This window comes from Odocoileus virginianus, chromosome 19, assembly GCF_023699985.2.
Source record: "Odocoileus virginianus isolate 20LAN1187 ecotype Illinois chromosome 19, Ovbor_1.2, whole genome shotgun sequence".
Taxonomy (NCBI): Eukaryota; Metazoa; Chordata; class Mammalia; order Artiodactyla; family Cervidae; genus Odocoileus; species Odocoileus virginianus.
This window is the reverse complement of record NC_069692.1, coordinates 32,407,235-32,426,103: the sequence shown is the minus strand read 5'-3', so window position 1 is coordinate 32,426,103 and position 18,869 is coordinate 32,407,235. Positions and strand designations below refer to the sequence as shown.

The following is an 18,869-nucleotide window of genomic DNA, read 5'->3' as shown; positions in this document are numbered from 1 at the left end:
ATAAAAATCTCATCATGGTAAAAATATTCATAAATAAATCAAAATCACAGGTTAACTAGGAAAAATGTTTGTAACACATATAATAGTACATGCAATTTACAGAAGAAATTCAAATAGCAAATGTGAAAAATGCTGTTTCACTCATAAAGAAATGCCAGTAAAAATAATAATGAAGTATCTTTTTTGCCTTTTAATCTGTCATAAACCCAAAAATTCTAACACTGCTCAGTGCTGGTAGTTAGATAGGAGGAAGTTACTGTTTCAGGAAATGTAAGTTGGAACAGTCTTAGCGGGCAATTCAGGACCACTCATTCGCCAAACTTTTAAATGCATGTACCATGTTGATGGATAAATTCCACTGCCAGGAATTTTTCCAATGGACATTGTTGCAACTGCCAAGAGTATGAGCAAGAATGTTTACTGCAGCACTGTTTACAATAAAACATAATTAAAAACAACAAAAGTATCCATCAAGACAGGGCAAATGAATGAAAATAATGTCCACATTGGGGCATACTATGCGGTTGTTGAAAGAATGAATCAGATCTTTCTGTGTTGACTTGGAAAGATCTCCATGATGTATCACTAAGCAAAAAAAAGCAAGAGACATAAAAGTGTGCCTAACAGGACCCAGTTTTTTCATACTGAAACTCACGCAAACACACACAATGGTAGTTGTACAAAATCTTCCCTTGAAAGGAATATAAATACAAGAAACTTTTTACAACAGTTTCATCTGAAGAAATGAATGAAGGTAGATGGTTAAGCCTATGAGTTATGGAGCTGAACTTGTTTATTATTAATACGAGATGCCTGCTTCTTCCTCAAATATCAGAACAGTTGTTTTCCGCCTGGCTTCTCAGGGTGAGCTCTACTCGGAGGCTAGGCTTTTAGGCTTCTGTAGCCTCTGCAGGGCTGGAGGGGTATAACCCACCTTGTTCACATTCTCTGAACAGAGTATTGGATTCTCCAAGGAAGGCATCAGGGATCCAACACTATACTCACTGGATATAGTGTCTCTATACATGGAAATCCAGCACAAAGAACATTAAACTGTAAAAAGGTAAAGGAAGTCAAGAGCGTAGTACAAAAGTTATCTAAATTGGTTTTCGTGGACTTTATATTTCCAGTTCTCAAAAGTCAACTTCCCATCCAGGGCTTTATTTTTCAGTAAAACTAGACCAGAATGGATAACTGCTAAGAATCCATTAGCACACAGAAGATGCTAAATGTTTTCCCTCAGTGAAAGCACACCCCAGCTTCCTTCTATGACTTTACTTATCTTTTCCCTAACTGTGACACAGAAAATCAGTGTGACTACTTTTTAAAATGAATAAGGTTAAAATATAAACACTTTCCAAAGTTGACTTCCAAACTAACACAAATACATGGTTAAAGGAAGATTGACAGCAAAAACTGAAGATGTTAAAAGAAAACAAATTAACTCCATAAGATGAAAAAAAATATGCATATGTAACACAAGACCTTTAGCTCAGTTACAAACCCTGAATGAAAGAGTAATGGGAAATGGCATGAATAATTTAGTGACCTCTGTGAGCCTTCTGAAGTAATTTATCTTGATAAGATATGCTTTAATGTGGATAATTTCAAGTCCATTAAGAAGAAATAATTTAACTGTCATCATAAAAACTAAAATTTAACCAGAAGGAGGCAAATAGTTTCTCGCAAATTATACCATTCTTTTCTACAATTCCCAGTGAGTATGCCTTATCGATACTGGGAAAAAATATTATAGAGTCCTCATCTTGGGAAAGTGCTATTTTCATCATTCACTGTTTATAAAGTTAATCAATGAACTACTCTTCTACGGTCCTCTACATTCTGACTGAAATCCATATACCTAGCCCTTCATTCACCTTACAGTCCACTGGTCAAGAAACACTCTCATTCTTCAAATGTATGAACTGGTTCCCTTTGCGCATGTTCTCGTTCTTTTTCTCTTGGAATGTCCTTTTCTTTTCTTTCTTTCTTTCTTTTTTTGTAAAATGTCCTTTACTACTTTTTTTTTCTGTTGTTGACTACTGAAATACAAGACCACCAGCTTAAATTAATCTCTTTTGTCTTCCCATTGAACTGTTCATTCTTCTCATGTTATATGCCACATTTTTCTTTCCTTATATATGTATTTCTAAATCCTCTGTGGGATTGCATGTCTTGCCTCATTTGGTCATTCATTTAGAGAGGCACATTCGACCAGCTGAACTAAAATTGACATATTTAGAACTGGATGTCTGATATACTCTAAAATCAGTTTTCTTAGTAGGTATATAATATTTAATTGAATTAACTGTCCATACTTTAAAACTCCCCTACTTTTAGATATTTAGCTGCCTGTAATTTTTTCATTATAAATAATATGTTTGGATAAAACTCTTGGTGTACATTAACTTTTCCAAGGAAAGATTCTCAGGTTTAGTATTTCAAGGTTAAAGGCTCTGAAAAACAGTTTGGCTCTTAAAATATATTACCAAAAACTTTTAAAAAAGAAGTGAACTGATTACTGCAAGAGGAAATCTAGGAGTATGCCAAATCCTCAAATCACCTTCGGAATTTGACATTATCATTTTTAGTGTTTGATGATTTATTGGGTTTAAGAATATATAGTCTATTAATTTATACAACTTTAGTCATTTTTTCCCATAGTTTATCTATTTTATTTCCTTCTTTTCTTCGTTTACTTATTGGAAACCATGTTTTAGCTATTAAACATACTAAGTACAACATCTAAAGATATAAACTAGTCTGTTGTATTTGTGACTAATATTTCCCCAACCTATTTATTACTTTTTACAATTCAATATAATATTTTTTGTTGTCCAAAATCTTCATATTTAAATGTTGTCACATCTACTATTCTTTAAAGCTATCATCTTCTTTCCCTTCAAAGCTCATACATAATCATTTACAGAGTGTCTACTATGTGACTGGCAAGATCTATGTTACCTCAGTTTCATTTTGTTTATGACAAATTGCAGCTCAAGGAAGGCAAAAGACGGATATGTTAGAGTGTGTGAGTCAAGACTGAAACCCAGGTTTGCCTGGCTTCAGTCTTTATGCTAAAGCGGCTATTTCCCTTTGAAAATGAAAAAGTCATGCCTCCAAAAATCCAATTAAACACTCAGGTCTATTGTTTAATTAATTTTCTTTGATTTCACATAAAAGTTAATATACTTTTAACATTCTTTTTATGAGGTTACAGACAGACAGCAGAATTAATATATTAGCCTTCAAAAGGAAAAGGGGTTGATATGCCAGAGGAAAGAATAAACTCTGAGATAACATTTTACACTTATTTAAAGTAAAAAAGTAAGAGAAAGGGGTTATGAGGCACCTGCTACTCTCTTTAGGTAACAGATATCATCTATTCCCGGAAGAGGAAATTCTAATTTCATTAGGCTATACTGACGCTGGAAAGCTGCTAAAGCAGAAATAATTAAGGCTATCAATATTAAGTATCTGATAATTTATATCAAATTCCAATTCCTATAACTTAGGCAAAGGCTAAGGCTAACATATGAAAACAGGAGATGGTTGGCAGATACAGATAATAATAAAAAGTCATAAAATGATACTTCAAAGTAGCTTGAGGGTACATACTATTACTGGCTTTTTCCTAGTGTTCTGATTTGCTTAATAGATATCCCTAATAACTACATTCATGAGACCTGCTGCATGATAGACCATATCTACCTGTGTGTGTTAGTCGCTCAGTCATGTCTGACTCTTTGCAACCCCAAAGGACTGTAGCCCACCAGGCTCCTCTGTCCATAGGATTCTCCAGGCAAGAATACTGGAGTGGGTCACCATGCCCTCCTCCAGGGGATCTTCCCGACCCGGGTCTCCTGCATTGCAGGTGATTTCTTTACTGCCTGAGCTACCACGGAAGCTCATATCTACCTATGAGGAAAACTTTTAATATCACTAATATATGTAAAAAACTGAACCACATTGGTGTTCATAAATCAGAGAAATATGGTACAAAGTGGGTGGAAATACACATCCTAGTACTAAAATATTTAACGCCTGTTAAAAGTTTTGTTCCCTAAAGGAAAGAATTTATTCCACTGAGATGAAGAATGAAACACAATCTGAGGATTCTAATTGGAATAATTTATTCAACTTAAAATTATAATAAAAAACAATGGCTTAACCAATGAAAATGTCTGTACCCCTAATAATAAACTTCTATGAATAAATGCAATCTATTACTTTCCCTAAAGTATGTTCTCTTATCGAAAACAGTGATTTCTTAAGAAGAGTTTCTCTGTGGGAGAGGGTGAAAGTAATATGCAAAGTAAATTTCTAGAAGTAGATTACCATAATATGACATGTAGTGTTTTATCATTTTTCAGTTAGTTTCCAAAATAATTTCATATATCATTCCACTTGTCTCTCACAGTAAACTACTAGAACAGGTGTTATTTACCCCATTATTATTCCACTTGATAGAAGAGAAAGTTTAGGTGTCTAAGGGCACAGGGCTTCTGAGGCGAAGTCAGAGCCAAAGCTTTTCATCAATGTGCCCTCTTACTTTGGGCCTCATTTGGAATTCGTGAGATGCTCCCTTCCTCGAGGAGACTGCAAGTACCATCTTTATAGCTTAAGTTACTCTCAGAGTACTTCAGTTTCCGTTCTGTATTATCCTGTTTCAGTGGACTATTTGGGAATAGCAGTTGGTTTTACAGCTGGGAGTGAATTTGAAATCAAAGATGGGAGTGGCATGAGCGGTCTTGAAACATAACTGTTACTGGGAAGAAGAGAGTCATTTTCAGCTGTGACTAAGGCACAGACACAGCCTTATTATATACACACACCATTCCCCCAACTCCATGAAAAAGAATCCATAATGAGTCTTATTTATTATTTAACAAATAAAGTGACTGTAAAACATCTATTTCTGCTTTATTAACTATGCCAAAGCCTTTGACTATGTGGATCACAACAAACTGTGCAAAATTCTGAAAGAAATGGGAATACCAGACCACCTGACTTGTCTCTTGAGAAACCTGTATGCAGGTCAGGAAGCAACAGTCAGACCTGGACATGGAACAACAGACTGGTTCCAAACAGGAAAAGGAGTACGTCAAGGCTGTATATTGTCACCCTGCTTATTTAACTTATATGCAGAGTACATCATGAGAAATGTTCGGCTGGAGGAAGCACAAGCTGGAATCAAGATTGCCGGAAGAAATATCAATAACCTCAGATATGCAGATGATACCACCCTTATGGCAGAAAGTGAACTAAAGAACCTCTTGATGAAAGTGAAAGAGGAGAGTGAAAAAGTTGGTTTAAGCTCAACATTCAGAAAACTAAGATCATGGCATCTGGTCCCATCACTTCATGGCAAATAGATGGGGAAACAGTGGAAACAGTGACTGACTTTATTTTTCTGGGCTTCAAAACCACTGCGGATGGTGACTGCAGCCATGAAATTAAAAGACGCTTACTCCTTGGAAACAAAGTTATGACCAACCTAGAGAGCATGTTATAAAGCAGAGATATTACTTTGTCCACAAAGGTCCGTCTAGTCAAGGCTATGGTTTTTCCAGTGGTCATGTATGGATGTGAGAGTTGGACTATAAAGCAAGCTGAGCGCCGAAGAATTGATGCTTTTGAACTGTGGTGTTGGAGAAGACTCTTGAGAGTCCCTTGGACTGCAAGGAGATCCAACCAGTCCATCTAAAGGAGATCAGTTCTGGGTGTTCATTGAAAGGACTGATATTGAGGCTGAGACTTCATTACTTTGGCCACCTGATGCGAAGAACTGACTCAGTGGAAAAGACTCTGATGCTGGGAAAGACTGAGGGCAGGAGAAGAAGGGGACGACAGAGGATGAGATGGTTGGATGGCATCACTGACTCGATGGACATGGGTTTGGGTGGGCCCCGGGAATTGGTGATGGACAGGGAGGTCTGGCATGCTGCGGTTCATGGGGTCGCAAAGAGTTGGACACGACTGAGTGACTGAACTGAAAGTGACTGTATGTTGAATAAAACTGTGAAGAAATGCTTTTTAAAAACCATACTTGGTGAATTAGGAATTGAGATGGTTACTTTAAACACTTAGGAGTAAAGTATGGCTGTGGCACAATAGGTATTGAGCTGTAGTTCCATCAATAGGAGTCATGACACTAAATTTTTATGTGCTACCATAGCAAATTTACCTTCTAATTTTCATGTTTTGAATACTTAATTTTCCATTTTTCAATTTCGTGAGAAGAAATATCTCCTACCATCATGGTAATAGTGTCCTTAGATTGCTAGAAAGTTAATACTATTCAAGTTTAAAAGGCACTTCAAGGAATAGGAACAAACGTATATCTTGCACTAGAAGAATAAACTAAAATTCTAGAGCTTTGAGAAAACATTCAGAAAGATTACTATATTTTGTTATAAAATAATTTCCATGGTGGAGGGGCCAACTGTTTTAAATCTTTCTTTAGGATATAGTTGGGTCAAAGAAATGTTCTTCCACTTAGTTAAAAAAACAAAACAAAACCACAAGCTCAAAGCTCTAAAGCCTTTAGCAAACCACAGGTTGGGTTTGATATACTCACTTTTGAACAAACAGGATGCACTGTTTGTGAAATGGGTGGTGAAAAGGTAGACTTTGGAGTCAGACTAATTGAAATCACAGCTCCACTTACTACATGGTAGCCTCTGGAAAAATTTATTCTTTTTTTCAGTTTTCTTATGTGTAAAATACGGATGAGAATCTTTAAGACAGAATAGTGGCATTCTGTCAAATGAGATAACTAAAGTGAGAACATCTCTTCATAATGTTTGTCTTTGAGAAACAAAGGCAAACAAGAAAGGTAGTTTTAGGGTAGCTATGATCAGCCAAATACCATATTAAAAAGGATAACGGAGAAAAGGACAATGTTCCTTGAAAACATGTACTTATTAATAAATCTATGGGGAATCCACCCTTGGTCAAAAAAATAATAAGTAGGTCAGGATAAAAATCAAGCATAATAAGAATATCCAAAAAAAGGTCCAATAAAATGATTAGGGGTTTCCAAGTTTACCTAACTGTAGGAAAACTCTGTATTTCTCTGCTTTTTTTTTCAGCTTAGTGTTCTGTGATTACATGTTTGGTGGTGTGGCCTTAAATAAATATCATTTGAAAATGTCTCTATATAAACTATTTCTATATGCTTTTGACTATTTAATGCTATATTTGAATTACTTATGCATAATATGTCACATCAAGAGATAATAACAGTAAAAACCTACATCATAAGTTGTGACCATTGAGTGAGTAATAGAAGGCAATGAAAACAATGCCTGGCTCAAGTAAACTCTTGATAAATACTGAATATTATTATCACAATGAAACAACAAACTTGTATGATTTAGAATAGCAATGACTCTCAGATTCGAGAGGTATGAAATAACTAGAAATCCACAAGGTGGCTCTCAAGGCTTGGCTTTTAAACACAATAGAGCTGCTCTGTATTTCCAAAGAAAATGAAACAAGACTTATGAATGCTGACCTGACTTTTCAAAGACTCTCATAAATTCATAATTAATAGATAACTGGAGGAATACAAAGCTGCATAACAAGTGGTACGTAATAGAAAATTTTACAGAGAAAAAAAATGGATAAATTTTGTAGTTACACTGAAAGAGAATCTGACATTCAAAACAACCTGTATCACATTATCACAGATAGAATTTAAAATATCAATATAAAATGGTAAGATTTACAGCACAATCCTAATAACCAAATACACCTTATTATGCTAGTAAATATGAAGGTGCAGAGCATATGTAGCAGCTACTCAGCAAATATCAGTTCAACCTCATGTTATGCAAACAAAATATTCTGAAGTTCCCACCATTTTATGCATATAGTTTTTTTTAATTAAAAAAATTTATACGTATAGCTTTAAACCAAGGCAAAATTTTCTGCAAAGGGATAAAGGGCATTTTCGGTTTTGTGAGCCATACATCTCGATAGAAAGTACTCAATTTTTCCCCATTGTGTAAAGACATCCATAGAAGATAAAGGAAGGGCTCTGACTGTTTTCTAATTAAACTAATTACAAAATTTGCCACCTTTGGCCCTCAGGCTGTAGTCCACTCTATCTAAATCATTATTTGATATGAGTAAACAAAATCTTTGGTAAATCTCTGAATACTAGCAATACCCAAATAACCTATAGATGTGCTTCTCAAACTATCATGTGCAGAAATCCTCTGGGGCTCAAGCAGAAATGCAGACTAGGAGGTGTAAAATCACGGCAGGGCTGGGGGGCTCAGGCTTTGCCTTTCTAACAAGGACACAGACTTTTCAGGCCCTTTGAGTATATACTGAATAGCAAGGCAGTTGTTCTGAATCTTTTGGGTCTCAAACGTGCACTCTAAAAAAGAGCTTTTGTTTATGTTATTTACAGGGAATTCCCTGGTGGCTCACAGGGCAAACCATCTGCCTGCAATGCGGGAGGCCAGAGTTCGATCCCTGGGTCAGGAAGATCCCCTGGAGAAGGGAATGGCTACCCACTCCAGTATTCTTGCCTGGGAAATCCCATGGACAGAGGAGACTGGTGGGCTACAGTCCACGGGGCTGCAAAGAGTCAGACACGACTCTTTCCTCCTCAATGTTATGTGGCAGCATGCATGGGCGGGGAGCTTGAGGGAGAGTGGATACATGTGTATGCATGACGGAGTCCCTCTGCTCTCCACCTGAAACTACCGTAACAGTGTTACTTGGTTATACTCCAATATAAAACAAAACGCTTTCTTAAAAAACAGCTTTTGTTTATGCTAATTACATCTGTCCGTGTTGACTCTAGAAACTTAAAAAAAATTATCTTTAAAAGAAGAATCCATTAGACATTAACAGATTTTATAATATTTAAATTATTTTATGCTTTAACTATATTTTAAAGAGAACTAAACATTACAATTATAATCACATAGAAAAAAGTACTAATTGAATACATCAAGCACTGAGATCCTTTGACAGTCAAGAAAAAAGAACTATAACATGATAAATCTACAATGTAACTTATTGGAAATTAGAGACCATGAATCTTTCACATATAAAATATCTGGCACATTATGTGTTTTAGTTCTTGTATTGTTTTGTCATTTGTTCCCTACCTGTTTTTCTGCATGTCCATAATCAGGTCCTTGAGTAGGTAAAAAGTAGGAAATCTGGCCATTATTCTTGGCTCTCTCTATTAGAGACATAGCTGTTCTTACAGTGGCATTTCGAGCATGTACAAACACCATCACCTAAAATAAAGGAAAACAGTGGATTTAATATTCACCTTCATTAAGAGATAGCTTAGTATTGGTCTGGAAATCACAATATATAAACAACTAATAACTTTTCAAAATAACCCCCCAGTTTATGAACATGTCAACATTTGCTTATTTTAGAACAAATTCCATTTGGATAAGGGCAAGTTAAGTAAAAGTCAATACTATGGTTTTGTTTATCATTAATCCTAAAAATAGGCAGAAGTCAAAATGAAATTAATGGATTATATAAAATGTGAAATTTGATTTATGCATTTTTCTTCTGAAGATGTGATTCATTAGCACAATCATATCTTATGAAGACAGAGTATAAAAACATTCTAGAGCCTTATTCTCCCTAGTCAATGAAACTGCCAGTATCATTAAGATGTTTAAGGAAATTGAAAACAATAAAGATCACTCTTCTTTGGATGAAATCGTGTCTAAGAACAACCATTTAAAATACAGTTTAGGGGACTGCTGGAGAAGACAAAGCTTCTAGAGAAGTATTTGGCATTTTCTGTTGTGGCAGCCTTTCTACAAAGTGACAGTGGAAATCTGAATTAGGGGAAGTTCAGTGTCTGGATGCTTTGTCAAGAGGAAAAGGATAAAAGTTCTTTCAGGGATAGAAGTCAGGCAGAATGTGAAGGCAAAAAAGAGAGTAAAATCAGGGAGTGACTGGCAGTCTGCATTTGCTGCTTATCAGGGCCTGCCTTCTCTTCTATGTGATGTTTCTTCTTCAGTCTCCACTTTCCCTGTCCCCTCCCTTCATAGTTCAACCCCAGCTTTCCAAAAGAGCCATGACTAATTCCTGATTCTTGCCTCTCTTTCCAGTATCTCTCCATGTTTTCCTGTCAACTGTGTTTCCCCAGAAGCTGGAACTTTGCTGTTATCTCAGGCTACACATTTAGAAGGATATGTAACAGACTGCTTTCAGTCAGAAAATTAATAGGCTCATGGGAGTTGACCTTAGTAAGAGATCATTTTGAGGACAAACAAAAGTGAAAATGGGAAGGAGGTCTGGTATCTGACCTAAAAGGAGCCAGAATGATATAGATCTAGAGCTCATGCTATATAATTAACCTATAGTAACCTTATAATGCGTCGGCCAAAAAGTCTGCTCAGGTTTTTTCGTACCATCAAATGGCAAACCTGAATGAACTTTTTGGCCAAGGCAATGATTAGCCCACAGTAAACTTGTCAAAGGGAATGTTTCAGATATGGGATCTGATAAAATTCATAGTGAAGTAAAATCTGAGATAACCATTGTTCAAGAAACTGGAATACTTAAGTGACACTCATTTAGGGTGTATTAAAAGTAAAGGAGAGTGGGTATTCTGGAGAAGAAGAAGTTACTTAATGAAAATCTCCCAAAGTGTTTAGAGAAAATAGAACCAGCATGCTAGGTCATTTGGTAAAATTTAACATAAGTTAATCACAGCCTTCAAGGACATAAAGCTGGAGTGTTCACACTTTAATCGGTGTTCTAAGGAATGGGCAAATTTAACTCAGACGACCATTATATCTGCTACTGTGGGCAAGAATCCCTTAGAAGAAGCGGAGCAGCCCTCACAGTCAACAGAGGGGCTGAAATGCAGTACTTGGATGCAATCTCAAAAAAACAGAATGATCTCTGTTAGTTTCCAAGGCAAACCATTCAATATTACATTAATCCAAGTCTATGCCCCAACCAGTAATGCTGAAGAAGTTGAAGTTGAATGGTTCTATGAAGACCTACAAGACCTTCAAGAACTAACACCCAAAAAAGATGTCTGTTTAATTATAGGGGGCTGGAATACAAAAGTAGGAAGTCAAGAAATACCTGGAGTAACAGGAAAATTTGGCCTTGGAGAACAAAATGAAGCAGGGCAAAGGCTAACAGAGTTTTGCCAAGAGAATGCACTGGTCATAGCAAATATCCTCTTCCAACAACACAAGAGAAGACTCTACACATGGACATCACTAGATGGTCAACATCGAAATAAGACTGATTACATACTTTGCAGCCAAAGATGGAGAAGCTCTATACAGTCAGCAAAAACAAGACCAGGAGCCAGCTGTGGTTCAGATCATGAACTCCTTACTGTAAAGTTCAGACTTAAATTGAAGAAAGTAGGAAAAACCACTAGACTTTCAGATATGACCTAAATCAAATTCCTTACGATTATACAGTGGAAGTGACAAATAGATTCAAGTAATTAGATCTGATAGAGTACCTGAAGAACTATGGATGCAGGTTCATGACACTGTGCAGGAAGCAGGGAACAAGACCATTCCCAAGGAAAAGAAATGCAAAAAGGCAAAATGGCTGTCTGAGGAGGCCTTACAAATAGCTGAGAAAAGAAGAGGAGCTAAAGGCAAAGGAGAAAAGGAAAGATATACCTGTTTGAAAGCAGAGCTCCAAAGAATACCAAGTAGAGATAAGAAAGCCTTCCTCAGTGATCAATGCAAAGAAATAGAGGAAAACAACAGAATGGGAAAGACTAGAGAGCTGTTCAAGAGAATTAGAGATACCAAGAGAACATTTCATGCAAAGATGGGCTCAATAAAGGACAGAAATGGCATGGACCTAACAGAAGCAGAAGATATTAAGAAGAGATGGCAACAATACACAGTAGAACTATAAAAAAAGATCTTCATGACCCAGATAACCATGATGGTGTGATCACTCACCTAGAGCCAGACATCCTGGAATGCGAAGTCAAGTGGGCCTTAGAAAGCATCACTACGAACAAAGCTAGCGGAGGTGATGGAATTCCAGTTGAGCTATTTCAAATCCTGAAGATGATGCTGTGAAAGTGCTACACTCAATATGCCAGCAAATTTGGGAAACTCATCAGTGGCCACAGCACTGGAAAAGGTCAGTTTTTATTCTAATCCCAAAGAAAGGCAATGCCAAAGAATGCTCAAACTACCACACAATTGCACTCATTTCACACACTCACAAAGCAACGCTCAAAATTCTTCAAGCCAGACTCCAACAGTACATGAACTGAGAACTTCCAGATGTGCAAGCTGGATTTAGAAAGGGCAGAAGAACCAGAGATCAAATTGCTAACATCCATTGGATCATCAAAAAAGCAAAAGTTCCAGAAAAACATCTACTTCTGCTTTATTGACTACGCCAAAACCTTTGACTGTGTTGATCACAACAAACTGTGGAAAATTCTTCGAGATGGGAATCCCAGACCACCTGACCTGCCTTCTGAGAAATCTGTATGCAGGTCAAGAAGCAATAGTTAGGGCTGGACATGGAACAACAGACAGGTTCCAAATCGGGAAAGGAGTACCTCAAGGCTATATATTGTCACGTTGCTTATTTAACTTATATGCAGAGTACATCATGTGAAATGCCGGGCATGATGAAGCTGGAATCAGGATTGCTGGGAGAAATACCAATAACCTCAGATATGCAGATAACACCACCCTTATGGAAGAAAGTGAAGAACTAAAGAGCCTCTTGATGAAAGTGAAAGAGGAGACTGAAAAAGTTGGCTTAAAACTCAGCATTTGGAAAACTAAGATCATGGCATCTGGTCCCACCACTTCATGGCAAATACAAGGGGAAACAATGGAAACAGTGACAGATCTTATTTTTTTGGTCTCCAAAATCACTGCAGATGGTGACTGCAGCCATGAAATTAAAAGACGCTTGCTCCTTGGAAGAAAAGCTATGACCAACCTAGACAGCATATTAAAAAGCAGAGACAATACTTTGCAAACAAAGGTCCATCTAGTCAAGGCTATGGTTTTTCCAGTGGTCATGTACGGATGTGAGAGATGGGCTATAAATAAAGCTGAGAGCCGAATAATTGATGCTTTTGAACTGTGGTGTTGGAGAAGACTCTTGAGAGTCCCTTGGACTGCAAGGAGTTCCAACCAGTCCATCATAAAAGAAATCAGTCCTGAATTTCATTGGAAGGACTGAGGCTGAAGCTGAAACTACAATATTTTGGCCACCTGATGCAAAGAGTTGACTCACTGGAAAAGACCCTGATGCTGGGAAAGATTGAAGGCGGGAGGAGAAGGGGATAAATAACAAAGGATGAGATGGTTGGGTGGCATCACTGACTTGATGGACTTAAGTTTGAGCAAGCTTTGGGAGTTGGTGATGGACAGGGAAGCCTGGCATGCTGCAGTCACACTGAAGTCCATGGGGTCACAAGTAGTTGGACATGACTGAGTGACTGAACTGACTGACTGAACTTATTTTCTGATACTAATGTGATTTGAAAAGAAATATTATCATAAGCATATTTCTGAAGGGAATGATAATAAAATGTATTTCAGTAAGTTTCATGGATACTTAGAAATTTTTTTGATTTCCTTATTTTTAATCCCCCCCCTAAAAACACACAAATCAAAAAATAAATCTGCTTTTCATAGGCTTTCTAGGTTTCTGAGGAGTCATCTTTACCTCAGAGCATGTCGAGGATATGCTGACATTATGTTCATTATGATATTTTCATAATTCCTGACATAAATTGTTTAATACTAATTTATGTAGAATACTCTGTTAACCATAATGCCATGCTGAAGCTTCACCAATTTATATTCTGTCAAATCCCACCATCTTGTCTTCTTAAAGATAAGGGCATTTCATCTATGAATTTCTTTTTAAAGGGTAAGTAAGGCAGACTTTTTTCTTTTATATAAAAATACATTTGACCACACACAAAATCTCATTTACCCCAACATTAAATTTTAAGAAAATCTCAATTAGAATAAAGCTATATTTTATTATTTTACTTACTTAAATTACTTAAATTTTATTAATTTGCTTAAACGTTTCTGGGCATGCAGTCACTATCAAGCCCTGAGAAAACTGCTGTGAAAAAGACACAAAGTCCCTATCCTCATGGAGATGGGAATCTTGTGTGATAGATTAAATAAACACAAAATTTTTTTTACTTAATATATATTTATTGGCCGTGTGTGTGTAAAATACTGTTGGGAGACATATGAAAATGGATAAGGCATGGTCCCTTCTTCTATACAATTTAAGGAGGGAGATAAAACTGGAAATAATTTAGGGAACTGACCCAAAAGACAGATAAAGTGTGGTAACAGCAATGCTAAATGTGGAGCTAGTTGGTTTCCTTTATTCATTCATGCCAAGATGTATACACATACCTATTGAGTGCCAAACAGTGGCCAAAGCACCAGGGAAACCTTAAGAAATATGTTCCAAGGCACCAAATTGGAACACACACTGTTACGCCAAGATGGAATCACTAGGAGTTGACCCTAGCTGACTAGGAGCTGGGTGCAATCTGCATGGAAAAAGCTATGGTAGTCTACAGAGTATTTAGCATTGGTGGTTTCAGTGTTAGCTTGAAGAAGTAGATTCTCTTTCGAAGTTTCTTACACTGAGGCCTAGGGGCCACTTCCTCAGAATTACTGCTGGGGCTTGTTAAAATAGATTTCTCAGTCCTTCCCTAAAACCAACTGAGTAAAAATATCAAGCAGTAGGGGCGAAAAACTGAATTATTAACAACTATTGAGATCACCACTGTATTACTGTGTGAAAACAGTTAATGATTACCACCAATTTAGTTTTCTTTTTTAAAATTAAAAGGAGTTCAAAAGGAAACATAAGTAAAATCACCACTACAAAGATTCCCTAATAACCCATCTTTATTTACCTATACATATGAAATATCAGATATTATTAAGATATTTTATATAATTAGTATTGCCCCAAAGTCATTTTCCAGATGGGCAAGATTTTTAGAATACAACCAGATTTCTATTCTCCATAAGTCAAATACCATATTATGTAAATCCTGTTAAAATAACAGATATGGAAAACATAAGGGAAAATAAAATATGACCCTAAATCTTCATTAATTATTTCAGTCTGACTTGTCAACTTATCATTTTGCAAATTATTTTCTACTGCAGCCAAGAGAAATATTAGTTACAACTTAAAGTAGCAATTTCTTTTTATTAAAGAATCCATCATGTCTTGTTCAGTAAAATAAACTCTTTTTCTTGTTAAGAAGTTTCTGTCTAGAGGCTCCAACAGAAGCCATTACAAGGTTTTGGGTCTCTATAAACATACTTGATTTTATGGTTTGCTAATTTGGTTAATTAATTTAAATAGACTCATATGAAAATGATAACTAACAGAGAGGACAGCACTGTTTCATTTGGCAGAAATAACTTCAAATTAATCTTAGAAACACTGCTGGTAACCAAACAGCAGTTAAATGGGCAATGTGTCATTAAAATAAGATTAGAAAAGTAGATTCAAGTCAATAATGCTGATAAGTTTTAATTGTTTTATTGAACTGCTTATGTTTTTAACTCAGGGTTTGTTAGGCTAATGGAATTAAAAATATTTTATATACTTATTTTTAGTTTAAAAAATTGTTTAGTTTAAAAATGTACCATGGAATCAGTTCTGGACTAAGAATAAAAGTATGTGAACCTGAGTTCTGGTTCTGTTATTTGACTTGTCAAAGAAACTGTTCCTCAAATAAGATGCTGATTAAAATTAATGAAAAGTAAAAGTTCAGACAACAATCACTCAAAATACCAAAATGCTAAAATAACTGATACTCTTTCAGTGTAGTCAAAGGAAAGAAGGACATATTACCTTAAAAAGACAATTTTACTTTGAAGTTTGTTAAACAGCAGTGTGATTGAGAACAAATTATTTTATCTCTGATCCTAATTTCCTCTATGACATAGTTACTAGTGTCACAAGATTACTGCAAGGATTAAAGGATATCATGTAAGTGAACCACTACATTTAATAAGACAACAGTGCTCAAATTTTAGAACCATCAAAATCACCTGGCAGGCTTGTTAAAAACACAAACCATTGCTCCTTCCCTCAATACCCTTTCTATAAGTAAGTCTGAGGCAAGACAAGAATTTGCACTTCTAACAAATTCAAAGGAGATGCTAAAACTCTTTGTATAGGGACTTGGAGACCCTTAGTCAAAGCTGGTAAGTATTAACACCATGATAAAGGTAATAAACATTAATAAAATCAACTTGACCCCAAAGACCAAAGGGTTAGATCAGTGAATGAGCAGTATAAATTGTCACCTATAAAAACATTTATTCCTCATCTACGCAAGTGCATGCATATCTAACACCACATGCATGGTGCATGCATGCTCAGTAATGTCCAACTCTTTGTGGCCCCTTGGACTGTATAGTCTGCCAGGTTCCTCTGTCCATGGAGTTTTCCAGGCAAGAATACTGGAGTGGGATGCCATTTGCACTTCCAGGGGATTTTCCCAACCCTGGGATTGAACCTGTGTCTCCAGCTCAGGCAGGCGGATTCTTTACTGCTGAGGCACCTGGGAATCCCCATCTTACACCACAGAAAATAATTAGAAAGAACACTCCAACAACCTTGTAAGGGTGTTGTGCCAGATGAACTAGGAATAAAAAAAGATTAACAGAAATATTTAAGCCTGAGATTATTTTAGAACAGGAGGAAGGCCAAAGATTGACTGTAAAATCTTGAATCAAATTCTCTTCCCTAGACATTTCCACTAAGAAGGAAGACTAAGAATCGACATAACTGAAAAAGATACAACATGGCAGATAGATGTCCAGTAGGAAATGCTGCTGAGAAAAAATGTTCTATGGTATACGGTATTGGCTACTGCAGTGATTAAAGAATAAGGCTTGAGGGTGAGGAAGTTGATCTCATGGTATTCATGTTATGACTCTAACCACTATAGCCATTTATTTGTTCTGCTCTCAGTTCTTCCTAACATTCTTAACCCAGGATCCTCAAGAGAAATAAGCCCCAATGATCTAAACAAACAGTGATTCTAAAAATGTGTCCCCAGACCAAGAGCATTAGTATCCTCTGGAAACTTGTTAAAATTATCAATTAATAGCATCTCCTCACATTTGAGCCAAAAAACGAGGAGGATGGGACCAAGCAATCTGGTTTTATAAGCCATTAATAAGTTGAATGTTAACATTTGAGAATCCAGGGAAGTGGTAGTCATTGGAAGTAAAAAAAAAAAAAAAGAAAGAAAGAAAGAAAAACAAATCCCTAACCTGTCCTCTGCACGTTTAAAATGATTCTGTAAGTACTATCTTTGGGAGAATGGAGAAAATAGCCAAATCATTTTCTACGATGTGTAGTTTGAATGAGGAGTGCCACTGCAGATAGATTTCAGATTTATATACCACAAGGGCAGGCAGGCAACAAAATCGTTTTTATTGCTGTGATTATATTAACTTATCTGTCATATCAAGTAAATGTAATTTTAAAAGGCTTCATTCTGATTGCTGTGAATCAGTTTTCATTTTAGTCCTGCCAATACTGACCAGTTGAAGACATTGGTCATCTGAAGATCTTTTTCACATCCATACTAAGTTTCCTCATTTACTTTTTCATTTGCAATAGTATTCCTTTACTTAGAAATACCATAATTTATTTAACCAATCTTTGTTGTATTTACATTGTTTCTAATCTTTTCTTATTTAAAGCAATGCTGTAATAAACAACTCTGAATACAAGCAATTTCATTGTTTGCAGATATTTTCCTAGAAGCCAAATTGTTGGGTGAAATATATATGACCATTGAACTATGTCTCTATTTTGAATATTGTCTGTTTTATTATTGGGCATTTTTGCTTATTATTTTTAGGTGCTCTTATAATATAGAAGATAGTATGTTTTGTCTTTTTTTCTACATTGCAAATATTTTGTTCTAGTCTATGTTTTATCTTTTGACTGTTTATGATATCTTATTTAGTATGGAAATGGTTATATTTTTGTTTAAATCTGTCAGGAGTTTTCTCTGTGACTACTGGGAAATTCATAGGCAAGAAAGTGAAAATAGTCATCAACACCCAAAAAGGTATGGGACTTCATTAGCACTGTGTGGTTCTCAAAACCCAATGAGGGGCACAGGAAGAACTGGATTTTGTTCTTGTACACACATACACACACACACCACAGGTCTGCAAAGATATCTACAGAGATATCCATAATACAGTGCTACGAAAAAAAATAAAATTAAAAAACAATTTCCACTGCATTATTCGGAGTATATTATAAAGTGTGTGTGTGTTTAAAAAGAGACAGATATGAATGAACACCCACCAAATTAATTAACTCACAAATGAAAATAGGATGGGTATAAAAAGGTATAATATAGGGGGTATAAAAAGATAATGTTCTCTCTGTATATCTTACAATACTTGTATTGCCCACTGAAACAAGCCTTAAGTTTTATAAACATATAAATTATATTGAAAAGGAGCAACGATCAATGATGAGGTTGTAAAGGTATATTTATAATTTACTACTGTACTACTACATTTGATGTGATTATTTTATTGCTAAGGGATTTACAGCATCAAAGTAAAAACTGACAGAACACATATTTAATAATGGACTTTAAGGAGGGTAGTGGCTGTACTTTTGATCAAAAAGTTTTAGTTTACCTGGAAATGCCTTAAAAAGAAAAGAGACACGCTCCAGCAGAAGAAAATAAATAGTACTTCCTAGGAAAGTATAATATACAGAGGTCAAAGGCACAGAGAAGACCACAAACCCACATGGATTTGGTGAATACAGGCTCTAGGCAGAAATGGACATTAGACAGATGA

At 35.9% G+C, this 18,869-nt stretch overlaps 1 protein-coding gene across 3 annotated transcripts in view; it reads right to left on the bottom strand.

Annotated features, from left to right (window-relative positions):
- The window catches only part of ASCC3 (activating signal cointegrator 1 complex subunit 3), a 320,082-nt gene that overhangs the window by 138,190 nt on the left and 163,023 nt on the right, over window positions 1–18,869 (bottom strand). For all 3 annotated transcript variants that reach the window (XM_070450058.1, XM_070450057.1, XM_070450059.1), the window contains one exon: window positions 9,132–9,266. In XM_070450058.1, the coding sequence (XP_070306159.1) occupies window positions 9,132–9,266 (135 nt within the window). The remainder of the gene's footprint in view (window positions 1–9,131; window positions 9,267–18,869) is intronic.